Source organism: Choloepus didactylus, chromosome 8 (assembly GCF_015220235.1).
Source record: "Choloepus didactylus isolate mChoDid1 chromosome 8, mChoDid1.pri, whole genome shotgun sequence".
Taxonomy (NCBI): domain Eukaryota; kingdom Metazoa; phylum Chordata; class Mammalia; order Pilosa; family Megalonychidae; genus Choloepus; species Choloepus didactylus.
This window is the reverse complement of record NC_051314.1, coordinates 130954333-130967314: the sequence shown is the minus strand read 5'-3', so window position 1 is coordinate 130967314 and position 12982 is coordinate 130954333. Positions and strand designations below refer to the sequence as shown.

Sequence of the window (12982 nt, the reverse complement as noted above, 5' to 3'; positions counted from 1 at the left end):
CCCCTTTTCTTGGGAAGTTGTGGTGTTTAGTGAATTTTCTCAGCCACTGGATTATTGCCTTTTGTCTCAGAGCTCTCTTAGTTCTGTTCTTGACTTGACGTGCCCAAATTGCAATTCTTTGAAGCTTTCTCTATTGGGCTTCTTAGAGTAATTGTTTTAGAAAAAGAAAAAAGGATTAAAAAAAGAAAAAAAAAAAAAAAAAAAAAGGGCCCTCCTCACAGATCTAATGGGTTATTGAAATGCTAAGAGACAAAGCAACCAGGGCCATTAAGGAAAGGTCCACAGGGCAGAGAGATCAGCTTTTCTTCGGGATTTGCATATGCGCCTCAAGGCCTGAGCTCCGCCCTTCCCCTTTCTGTGTTCACCAGAACTCCAAAAATCCTCTGCTTTTATTTTGGAGTTTTTCGTGTTATTTTTTTTTTCTATGCCTGTCTCCTCTCTGCTGGGCTGGCTGCTCTCAGATTCTCTGATGTCTGGTCTCAGTCTATCTATGGTTGGAGTATGGATCAGTAGAATGAGTTTCCGATAAGGGCTACCACTGCAGTTCTCCCTTCTCCTTCCCGGAGCTGGCAGCCCCTCCTCCCACGGGACTGAGCCTGGCAGGGAGGGGTGCGGGTCCCCTGGCCGCAAAAACTTACAGATTTTGCTGATCTCAGCAGTTCGACATTTTCATGAGTGTTGTATGAAGTATGCCCAAAGACAGATTGCTCTGTGGTGTCCAGTCCACGCAGTTCCTGGCTTTCTACCTACTTTCCTGGAGGAGTAACTAAAACTTGCAGCTCACCAGTCTGCCATCTTGCCCCGCCTCATCACCCCTAGTTTTGAGGAGTAATTAAAACAGAAGGTATTAGACAGACGAACATCAATGTTGATTATCTAGCAGCTTCAATCTTGATTAATTTCTCAAAAAACTTTAATCTTTTAAAATGGTTGCTTCTACTATTGGGGGGGTGGGTAAAAGGGAAAGGAAATGTGTTTATAAATTGCTATACTGGTTTAAGTGCTTTGGCTGCAAGTAACAGAAAATCCTGATTCAAACTGGCTTAAACAATAAGAAAATTTACTATCTCACAGAGTAAAAAGTCTTGAGGTGGTTTTAGGGTTCCAGCTCTGCTTCTTTGTGGTTTTCTTAACTCTATCACCATCTGAATGTTGGCTTCATCTTGGGCTGACAGAAGGTGACTGCAGCAGTTCTTGGCTTCAAACGTAAACATGATAAAGTCCAGGAGAAAGGGGCCACCTTTCTTTTTGCTTATAAGAAAATCATTCCCAGAGGTTTTCCTGTAATCTGGCCCTCAAATCAAATATCAGTTATATATTCAATGCATAACCAGTCACTGGAAAAAGAAAGCCATTATCAGGATTGGCTTAAATTAATCAGGATCTACTCTTGGAGCTGGAAGGAAACCAAATTTGGGGTTTTGCTAGCATAGACAGGAAAATTGATGTTTGGTGTGTGTAACCTATTTTATTCTAAACTCTGAACAAAAAAAGGGAAGCAGAAATCTAAAAGCTTCAGTCAAAGAAGGGGGCTCAAGTGAAATGTATAAAGTTAATTTAAAAAGTGGATTTCAGGTTCTCAGATCTGAGGTTGCCTGTGCCAAGGGATGGGAGATTTGCTGCAAAGGGACATGAGGGAACTTTTGAGGGTGAAGGAAATATTTTCTATCTTGACTGTGGTGGTAGTTACATAATTGTATACATTTGTCAAATCCCCATATGCTTAAAATGGGTGCATTTTTTTTGCATGTAAATTATACATCAATAAAATTATATTTTTAAAGGACTTCTAAAGAAAAGAGCCCTTCCTTCAAGTGTCTGCTTAAACTTTATCTTACAGAGACATATTCCCTGATTGCCGCATGAGTAGAGCAATCTTCATACCCTGGCACTCCCTATCCTCTTTATTCTGCTTTACATTTTTTGTAGTATTTTTCACCACTTGACAATTAGCCTTAGTTTCCACTGTCCATTTTCCTCTAATTAGAATATAAACCCTATGAACAGGCAGAAATTTTGTCTGTTTTATTCCCAGATCACTAGTGCCTAAAACAGTGCCTGGCAGGCAAGATTCTCCACAAATAGAGAAACTAATCCATTAATTAATGAAAAAGAAGTGTATGTTTGGCAGGAAAGAGATTGGACTGTGGAAAGACTAAACTCTTATTTTCAAAAGTTTGATAACTATAAATCTTATTGACAGTGATGTTTTTAGAGGTACAAATTTAAAGGAAGATTATCTAGACAAAAAGAATAAGGGAAAACAAAGAGTTTTAGGGCTTTCAAAGATTAAAATTTCTAAAGAAAGTATGTCCTTCCTTCTCATCTGTTAATCCCTCCATTATATTTCAAAGCATATCCCAAAATAAAATTTGCACCTATTAAAATCCTAGTTCTTATTTCCTCTCAAATGGGGAAATATAATGAATTCACATTTTGTATTAATTCTTTAAATCAAACAGTAATGGATCCTATTATTTTTTAGATGACTGAAAATTCCTCACCTCTACTAACCAAAGGTAATCTGTCAGCAGCCTGCTTCTTAATATCCTAAATTATATGAAAATCAGAAGATGGCTTTCATTCTCTAAATACAAAAATTTTTGAATGGCATGTTGACACTAACATAAATGAACCTCATATTAGGGTAAATCCAAGGATTTCTGCTACAAACACCAAACTCTGGATTCATTAGTCACTTCTGTATTAGAAAAAAAAATGGTACTAAAGCAAATACAAAAGCAAAATTGTGAAGTGAAACACATCATCTGGCAAAGAGGACAATGCTCCCAGGGTACTGCCATGACATGGGCACTTAAAGAACAGACAAAAAATAGTTCTTTCAGGAGTCTGCCAAGATACTAATATCAGAATTCTTTCACCTTCTATTATTCTGTTCTCTAAATATTTTAAAAATTATGCCAAAGAAAAGCTTATTTGTTATGAATCTGAAAAGAAATTCTAACATGTTCCCTTTAGAAGAGAAATTCCCAAATTATATTCAGGGTTATTGAGGCTAATCTAAATCTACTTACATATGGACTGTTCAAGCTTCTTTTCCTTAAATTGATATACAAAGACTATCTAGAACCACCAAGTGATGACATTCTTGAATTGTCATCTTGGCTGGGCTAGAGGGCCCAGTTATCCCATCAAATCCTAATCTAAATATTGCTATGAAGGTATTTTGCAGATGTAATTAAAGCCTAAAATCAATTTAAGTAAGGAAGATTATCCTAGGCAACAAGTGAGCCTGACTAAATCCTTTGGAAGGCCTTAAAAACAGGACTGAGGTTTTCCCAAGAGAAGAGAAATTCTGCCTGTGGACCACAGCTTTCACCCATGCCTGTGGAATTCTATCCTGTGCATACATGATCTTCCCTTCCTGATGCTCTACCCAATGGATTTGAGACTTAGCTATCTCCCACAACTGCATAAGCCAATTCTTTTTAATAAATCTCTTGGTGTGTGGGTGTGAATGTGTGTGTGCATGTATGCGTGTATGACTGTGTGTATATGTATCTTACTGGTTCTGCTTCTCTGGTTGAGCTCCAATTGATATATATACCACAGTATGGAATATGATTTAGAAGTAGTAGTTCTTAGATTCAATTGCTGAACATATTTTATATCTGCAGATGTAGGATGTATGGGTGGGCTTGCAAAATCTTTTAAAAATTACAATTGGTCAAGACAGTGGTACAATGACATCATCTTCTGACAGGAACTACTATTGTTTGTAAGAGCTACCATAGGAAGGGACTGGTTGTCTGTTTCTCTAGAGCACAAAGAATAGATCTGGGAATTCCTCATGATATAATCTAAACCCTTTAATATTAAAATTTTTCACATAACAAATACTATAAAATGCAAAGAATACTAAGAATTTTCTTTAGTTCAATGATTATAACTCTGCTTTTGCTTTTGTATCTTGAAGGTTGCTGAACACCCTTTAGAAATGATTTCTACATGTTGAATTACAGTGTGGCACCCTACATTGCATCAGTTAAGGAGCTACTTAAAGGGCACTGTAGCCTAAGACCGACCACATAAAAGATAAGCTAGAAACAAAGGCTAAGATAATGAAAACCAGCAATACTAGAACATTACAGAGAGATCACAGACTAATTTTATCCATAAGCTGTGTATCTAAGAAGTACAGTTCAACTTTACATTTTACTGGCTGTTCTTTAATTCTGACCAAGCAAAATTCCCAGCAAGCCCCAGGAGTAGCAAGAGTAGCAGTAGCAATTCACTTCTGTACAAAACTGTAGCCTTATATAATACTCACTTTCCCAGGAAGTCCCAAAAAAGCCCCCCTGATGGTGCAGGGACAGAAACCTGGTGTGGAGAGTACAATTTGCAAGAGACTGTCTTTCTGAGAAACAGCATGGCCAAGGGGCAGAGGGGCACACATATAAAAACACACAGAGAAAGAAACCAAAAACCCCAATGGAAAAGGACCATGATATGACAAATTAAAAGATGGGTGAAAAAACTCAAATGATAAATTACAGGGAGACACCCACACACAGAAGGAATGGAATGGCAACACAAGAAGCAAATGGTTAGTAAGAAACACAGCAGCCACATACATGCACCACAATACTGAATCTGGGAATAAAAGATAATCATAACTGTCTGTTGACATACAAAGTCTGGTTATCTCCCAGAAAAACCAGAACTCTGCCTGAAGAAATGTCCTCCAAGGATATAGGGAAAACTAAAGTCTACCTTACTTTCTAAGCAAGCTATAATAATATACTATATATATATATATATATATATATAATACTATAATAAAATATAGTATTATATTTAGCTGTTTTTGCTGAAGACACTGGGTCAAAACAGAACAAAAAGATAAATCGCATGTTAGTAGGGAACCTTCAAATAATAGTTGCCAATAAATTTAAAAAGATCATATGTAACTTTGGTGAAACAGAAAGAAAATCACATTAGAAATTTAAAAACCTGCTTCTATTAGCTCTGGCTCAACAACTGCATAACTCCAGGGATAATCCTTTTGGCGACTGGCTCCCTTTCCCATAAAATGCCATAGTGGATTTCTAAGGTCCTTTTCACAAATAAAATTCTAACAGAAACTGAGTTTGGAAAACTCCTTTTTTTTTTTTTTTTTTTGATAGCCAAGAAACTTTGTTAAATCCTAAAACAAAATCACAGCCTTGCATGAACACAGGACAGAACTGTGTAGTGCTTTTCCAATCTTGTAAGTTACATTCCATATAAAGAGTAGCCAATTTACAACTCTTTTCTCAAACTGTGAGAAATATAGTGACTAATTAAAGTTGCTACTTGGTATACTTTGGACATCAAATATAAATTTAGCCCTATTTCTTACTCTCCTTCAAATCACAGCCATCTCCCCCAATTCAGTACTAGGGTCAAAAATGAATCAAAGAACGTTCAAGCAAGCTTTCTGAAGTAGCAAGCAATAATTTCAAATGCAGATTTCTAATTCAAGAAATCAAACAACAACAAAAAGAAACTTTATTAAAGAAATTTCTTCTCTGAAAACAAGTAGGAAGTCACTAATCAATCAAAGCATCCTGCTATTCATGAAAGTGTGTGTGTGTGTGTATGTGTGTGTGCACATGTGCACGTTCAGGAGAGAAGGGTGCAGTGCAAAGATGGAGAAAGATATATAAAAATGCATGAAATCTAATCTTGGGACTCTGGTAATTTGTTACTTCTAACTTAAAGATACAGCTCAAAGTATTTCATCAAGAATTGAAAGATGATGAATAGAGTTAATATGAAAATAAGAGGAAACAAGTAAAAAGGTAATTAGCCCATGCTATTCATGCTTTCAGAACAATGAAGGAAAACTGTAAGGTTTGGACTTTTTTGGTTGCTTTGGTTTCTTGAAAATCAAAATTCTATAGGTATGGAATAGGAGAAAATAATAATGTCTAAAGAAAAATTTCAAGCTCTACCAGTAACCTCCAAAATTTTAAATTTTAAATTTTATGAAAATAGTCTAACACTTCCTCAACCTTCAAGAGCATGAAAACTAATTATTCCTAAGGAGACATATACATTAGTGACTTCATTCTGTCACTGTCAATTTCTCTAGGTTTTGAGAAGAACATGGGTTATTAGCCTCCATTTAAAGCAGTTCTACCAAAAGAGCTGTTTCTATACACTTGTAAATTTATGTTAAATATAAAGTGGAAAAAGAGAGGTCAAGAGGCATATGTGTGACACTCTAAAGAAAAGACAAAGAAAATTCTGAGAGCTGTTTTGCTGGACCTGCTCAAACATAGTTTATTTTGAGGAATTTAAAGTCAGAGTTCCATAAGAATCACATCCAAGTATCTTAAATTGTCCTCAAAATGTCCCTCTTTCTTCTAATGTTGATCTATGCACTGATATAATAGCCTGGTTCTCCACAATACAAATTCAGAAAAGCCTAAAAATTCAAAGCTCAGAGGAGCAACAGCTCAACAATAAGGTCTAAACCAATGATAAAATATTAACTTCTTGAACCTGAGGCTCATTTGCTCATTGGACAGATAGATAAATAACAAATAAGCAAGTAGCTATTCATATGGTTTTGATTAGTTTATTAGAAAGCTTTAATCTCTTAAAGTCACTGAATACTTCTCTTGTGCCAATCAGTGATATTGAAGTCCAAAGTTCCCCAATTTATTTTCATTCCATGTTGCTTCTTAGAGACCATAGCAAAAGAATTTACAATGTCTTAAAATAAAAAGTAGATAATAAAGTAACATCAAGCACTCAAGAACCTAAATTCAGAGGCAGATTATTGAAAAGTATGTCCCCATAAGTACACATTTTTAAAACCATACTTTAACCTAACCTAGTGAGTCCTCTTTCTGCATTCCCTTTCCTTACCTTTCCAGCTCAGCTATCTTCTTATCTTTATCATTCTTCTCATTTTCCACCTCCTTCAAGATTTCTAAGAGGCGATCAACTTCTGCCTGGGCCTTGTTGGATTCATCTTTGTACCTACTAATCTCTCTCTCCAATTGCTGTATTCGGTCACTCATCTCAGGACTGGCTCTGGCTTCCAATGTTGCCTCATGTGCCTACAAAGAAAAGTGTTCAAATTCTGTCAGATACATACACAGTGGCATTGGCCAAACCAGGTTTTAAAGAACTGCCTTGTGTTCCAATTTAAACCAAGTATTACCAATTATCTACATTCAATATTATAAAACTCCAAAATATTTTACCTTTCCTAAATGGCATAAAAAATATTATCAACTTTAAAAGATGAATTTTTAACTATTAGAAATATTAATGTTGATAAAATGATAAAAAGATAACAATATAGACCACAAATTTATTATTATGAGCTTCTAGAATACACGTAGATCCTCCCAAGATGACCTTGAAGGGTAAAACATTTATCTGGATATTAATACCTTGGCATGTTATACAGTTTTCAGTTATACCTTGTATTTGCTACATATATTATTTTAGGTATTTGTATAATAATATTTTAGTGCACAGTAATATTCATTATATTATCTAGAAAACATCTGGATAATTCCATATAAAAATAATCAAAATGAAAGACAGAAGAAGCAGTGTTTTATTAATGATTTAAAAATGAATGAATGATAAGCCATCCCAGAAGGGCGGCCAGCCCAATGCAAGTCATCTCGGGGATGACCACATGCAGACCCTACCACCCCTGCCCTGGGCCTCTCCCCACCAAAACAGTCTCCACATGTGCCCCCCACAGTGGGCCCTGGAGACCAAGGGAACCAGGGGGATGCTCAGTATAGTGCATGTGTGGAATGAATGGTGGTGGCTGGGTTTTTGTTCACAACTCATTTCACTTTATCCATTCTTTTCATAAAGTCCTTCTGTCAAAGATTTTCCTCATGTGGAATCTTGCTTTGAAACCCACTGTCTTACACCAAAGGCTAGAGCGCCCTGAAGCTATCTGGATGGGAACTGACCTGCCTTCTCAGTCCTTTTAAGGTATGAGAACTTACAACTTACCCAGGAGTCCTTCCACAGGCAAAGGAGAGGTGCCATGGGGGTGGAAATGGGGCTGCCCCTCACACCCAGGATTTGCCAGCATTTGACATGGCTTAGTGACAGAAAAATCATGTTTAATGAAAGGCATTTTAATATCCCAGAGTGAAGACTCAATTGTAGTTTGTCTCTGATGATTGCTAACCTTTTATGCTTATGGATTAATTTAGACATGTCTATCCCAAATATTGTTAATTTAGGAAATACAATATAATTTCTATGAAGTATTTATAAACATTTTCTGTAATCAATGCAATTAATTGGAATATTTGATCCATTTGTCAACTTTGGAAGTAATTATATTATAAAATTTTATTTTCCTGCTTTTTTGTTTTGAGTAACTGCTGCTAATTGTGAGTGTTTTAGCTGCTTTAAGACTTGCCCAGCAGAGACATGGTTGGAAATACCTAAGTGAGTTCCTGACCCAGGACAGTGAGCTTCGTGAAGGGTTATCTAGAAGCATGAAAGCACAGCAACCAGGTACCACTTTTGAGAAAAAAAGTTTAACAGGCCAGAGACTGTGCTAATTTCTAAAAACACAAATAAAAAGCAGCACTTACCAGACCTGAGACATAGTAAAGACTTTTAAAAAATTGTCCTAAATATGCTCAAGGAGCTAAAGGAAAACATGGACAAAGAACTACAGGAAATTGGCAAAACAATAGTTGAACACAAAGAGAATATTACTAGAGAGACGGAAATTATGAAAAGGAACCAAACAGAGCTGAAGACTACAATAACAGAAATTTAAAATTCCATAGAGGGTTTCAACAGCAGATTGGAGCTGGCAGAAAACGAGTCAGCGAACTTGAAGATAAGAGAATTGAAGTCATCCAGTCTGAGGAGGAGAAAAAAAGAATGAGGAAAAGCAAACAGAGCCTGAGGAAACTGGGAGCCACTATCAAGCATACCAATATATGCACGTGGGAGTCCCAGAAGGAGAAGAGAGAAAGGGGCAGAGAGAAAAATTCAAAGAAACAATGGCTGAAAACTTCCTATATTTAACAAAAGACATGAATATACACATTCAAGACACTCAAAGTCTGAACAGGATAAACTCAAATAGACCCCAACCAGAGCATATTATAGTCAGACTGTCAAATACCAAAGATAAACAAAGAATCCTGAAAGCCCCAAGAGTGAAGCACCATGTCGCATCCCAGGGAACCTCAGGAGGAATAAGTGCCAGTTGTTCATTGGAAACCATGAAGGCAAGATGGCAGTGGGATGACATTGTTAAAGTGCTGAAAACAAAAAACTGTCGATCAAGAATTCTATATCAGGCAAAACAGTTTTTCAAAATTGAGGGAAAGATTAAGACATTCCCAATAAACAAAAGCTAGGTCATACCTACAAGAGATGCCAAAGAGAGTTCTGCAAGGTTGAAAGGAATGATCAAAGTCACATGAAGAAATAAAGTTCTCTGGTGAAGGTAATGAATGAGGTGAGTAAATTTAAATGCCAGTAGTATTGTCTGTTTGGTTTGCAAATCAACTTTTTACTTCCTATAGGCTAAAATCAAATGCATAAAATATGAGAAATCAGTGGTTATATACTCAAGAACTACTAAAGGTGGGGAGGTTGCAGGAGTATAGAAACATAGTTTATTCTGTTGAAGTTGGTATCAAAGCAAATGAGATGGTTAGATTTAGGATATTAAATTTAAGACTTATGATAACTACAGAGTAAATATTAGAGAGTATGCAAACTCACAGAGGCAGAAATTAAGAGTACAGGTTGCCAGGGGAGGGGGCGCAGGAGTTAATTCCTAACGGGTGTAGGGTTTTTATTTGGGGAGATTGGAAAGTTTATTAATGGAAGGTGGTGGGGCCACTGCAACATTGTGAATGCGACTAATCCCATTGAATGGTATGCTGGGGACTAACTGAGATGCGAAACTTTATCTTGTATATGTACTTCCAGAATTTAAAAAAGAGACAATGACATGACCCCAGATGGGATCTAACGAGAGGAGACAAAGCTAAAAGGACATTTGGGAACATATGAAGAAATTGGAATATAGATTGAAGAAATTGGAATATAGATTGAAGAAACTGGAATACAGACTGAAAGTTTTATATCAATGTTAAATTTCTTGAATTTTAAAATTTCACTCAAGGTGGTTACACAAGTGAATATCCTTGTTCTTATGAAATGTACATGGCAGTAATTAAGTGCTCAAGGAGCACAATGTATATAAACTACACTCAAGTGTTCAGACAGAGAATGATATGGCAAAGGTGACAAAACGATCTGGGCATGAATTCTTCGTATGGGGTTTGTGTAATTTTTGACACTATCCTATAAGTTTGTAAGTATCTCAAAATAAAAAGTTTAAAATTTTAAAAAATGAATAAATAACAGGCCTATAATGAGAGATGTATTATGATTTCTAAGATTAACCAAAGATGAATATAAATGTCATCAATAATTCCAAAACCAAAATATAACTTCTACTAATACTATGGCATATTTCCTTCCTTGTCTTTTTTCGTGTGTATCTGTGGTCTTTCTTTCCACACATGAGAAATATATTTCTAAATTAAATATAAATATAATAAAATATATGTAAACATCTGTATATAGACTTTTCTAATAAAAAATTTGCTTATATTCCCACCACCCTGAGATACTGATATCACAATGATGTAAATTCTTCCAATATATTTTACTTTACAACACAGGTCATTTACTACAATTTTGTAATCTGTTTTGTCACATTAGTTTACCACAAACATTTCCCAATATCTTTAAGCATAACATAAAAATATCAGTTTGGAGAACAGGGACACAAATGGACATTTGTATGCCGATGTTTATGGCAGCAGTATTTACAAATTGCAATGGATGGAGGTGGCCTAAGGGTACATCAACTAATGAATGGAATGGCCAACTGTGGTGTATATGGACAATGGAATACTGAGAGGCTACAAGAAGGAATGAAGTTGTGAGGTATGCAACTAGGTGAATGGACCTTGAGGACAGTATGTTGAGTGAAATAAACCAGGAACAAAAAGACAAACATTATAATGCCTCACTAATACAGACTAACTATAATGTGCAAACTCTGAGAATTCAGTGTGAGAGCATGGGTTATCAGGGAAGGCTTATGGTAAAGTTTCCTAGATTGTAAGCTCTTAGAGCAGTTACATCTATTCCTGAGTTGTAATGGTTATTTCCAAATTTCGAGATGCTGAGCTCTTTGTGTATAACCTGGTCAGTCCCTGGAACTTTGGGTATCTGTGTGACACACGAGACTCAGAGCCAGGGTTTGGCAGCTATGAATGTCAGCATTAACCCATACTCCAAATGTTAAAGAACCTGAAAAAGAAATCAGATTTCAGTTTGAGATATGAACGACAAGGACGTGGTTATGAAAAAGAGTTCAGACTTCAATTAGAGATATGAATGAAGCTTATCTGGTTGGGACTAAGGAAAATCAGACTAAAAGGTAAAGGATGATATTGACTGTGTTGTAGAATTTCAACTTCTGTGTGAGACCAAAGGAAGAGATTTTTTTTGGTGCAAAATCTATATTTTCTGTACCATACCATGGTCAGTTTATTCAAACAACATAATTCATGGAACTTTGAATAGGGAGTGAGATCTAGTTGGTTTATACAGGTTAGTGTGAAGCCCCAATACATCCCAGAGTAATCTGGGCAGAGAAAAAATTGTGTTTGCAAAGCCTCCTTAAGGGACTGGGGGAAAATGTGAAAATATGAAACTACCCCATCTGGGAAATTAATAATATTCTCACAGGAATTGGGGACTACCAATTTAGAAGGCCAGGCCCTTGATCTTGGGGCCTGCCCTTATGAAGCTTGTTATTGTAAAGGACAGGCTAAACCTATTTATAATTATGTCTAAGAGTCCACACCAGAGAACCTCTTTTGTTACTCAGATGTGGCCTCTCTAAGCCAAGCTGGCAGGTGAACTCACTGCCCTCCCCCTTACATGGGACATGACTCCCAGGGGTGTAAATCTCCCTGGCAATGTAGGACATGGCTCCCGGGGTTGAGCCTCACCCAGCATTGTGGGACTGAGAAAGGCTTTGGGACCAAAAGGGTGAAGAGAAATGAAACAAAATAAAGTTTCAGTGGCTGAGAGATTTCAAATGGGGTCAAGAGGTCATTCTGGAGGTTATTCTTATGTGTCATATAGATATTCCTTTTTAGTTTTTAGTGTAGCTAGAAGGAAATACCTGAAACTATTAATCTGCAAACCAGTAGCCTTGATTCTTGAAGACAAGTGTAGCTAGAAGGAAATACCTGAAACTATTAAACTGCAACCCAGTAACTTTGATTCTTGAAGACAAGTGTAGCTAGAAGGAAACACCTGAAACTATTAAACTGCAACCCAGTAGCCTTGATTCTTGAAGATAAGTGTAGAACTATATAGCTTACACAGTGTGACCACGTGATTTTGAAAACCTTGTTGCTCACACTCCCTTTATCCAGTGTATGGACAGATGAGTAGAAAAATGGGAACAAAAATTAAATGTATAATTGGAGGGGATTGGGGGATGGGATGTTTTGGGTGTTCTTTTTTACTTTTATTTTTATTCTTATTTTTATTTTTCTTGAAGTCATGAAAATGTCCAAAAATTGATCGTGGTGATGAATGTACAACTATATGATGGTACTGTGAACAACTGATTGTACACTTTGAATGACTGTATGGTATGTGATCATATCTCAATAAAACTGAATTAAAAAATATATATATATAAAATTGTTGATGGCTGTTTATTCCACCTTGTATATATCAATATTGAATCAATTACCTATCATTTGATATTCATGTCACTACTTATTTCTCATTATTTTAATCAATACCACTTCTCTGGGAAATTATCTCCAAATCCTGAACTTCCTATGGCTCCAATGCATAATGATTACTCCTTCTTATGAGAAAGAATGTAAAATTGTGACCAAGTTATACCAAA

The 12982-nt window shown here is 36.2% G+C and overlaps 1 protein-coding gene across 5 annotated transcripts in view; it reads right to left on the bottom strand.

The window, feature by feature from the left end:
• Positions 1–12982, bottom strand: part of ERC1 (ELKS/RAB6-interacting/CAST family member 1) — an 805513-nt gene that overhangs the window by 408917 nt on the left and 383614 nt on the right. For all 5 annotated transcript variants that reach the window (XM_037845053.1, XM_037845055.1, XM_037845056.1 and 2 more), the window contains one exon: positions 6880–7073. In XM_037845053.1, the coding sequence (XP_037700981.1) occupies positions 6880–7073 (194 nt within the window). The remainder of the gene's footprint in view (positions 1–6879; positions 7074–12982) is intronic.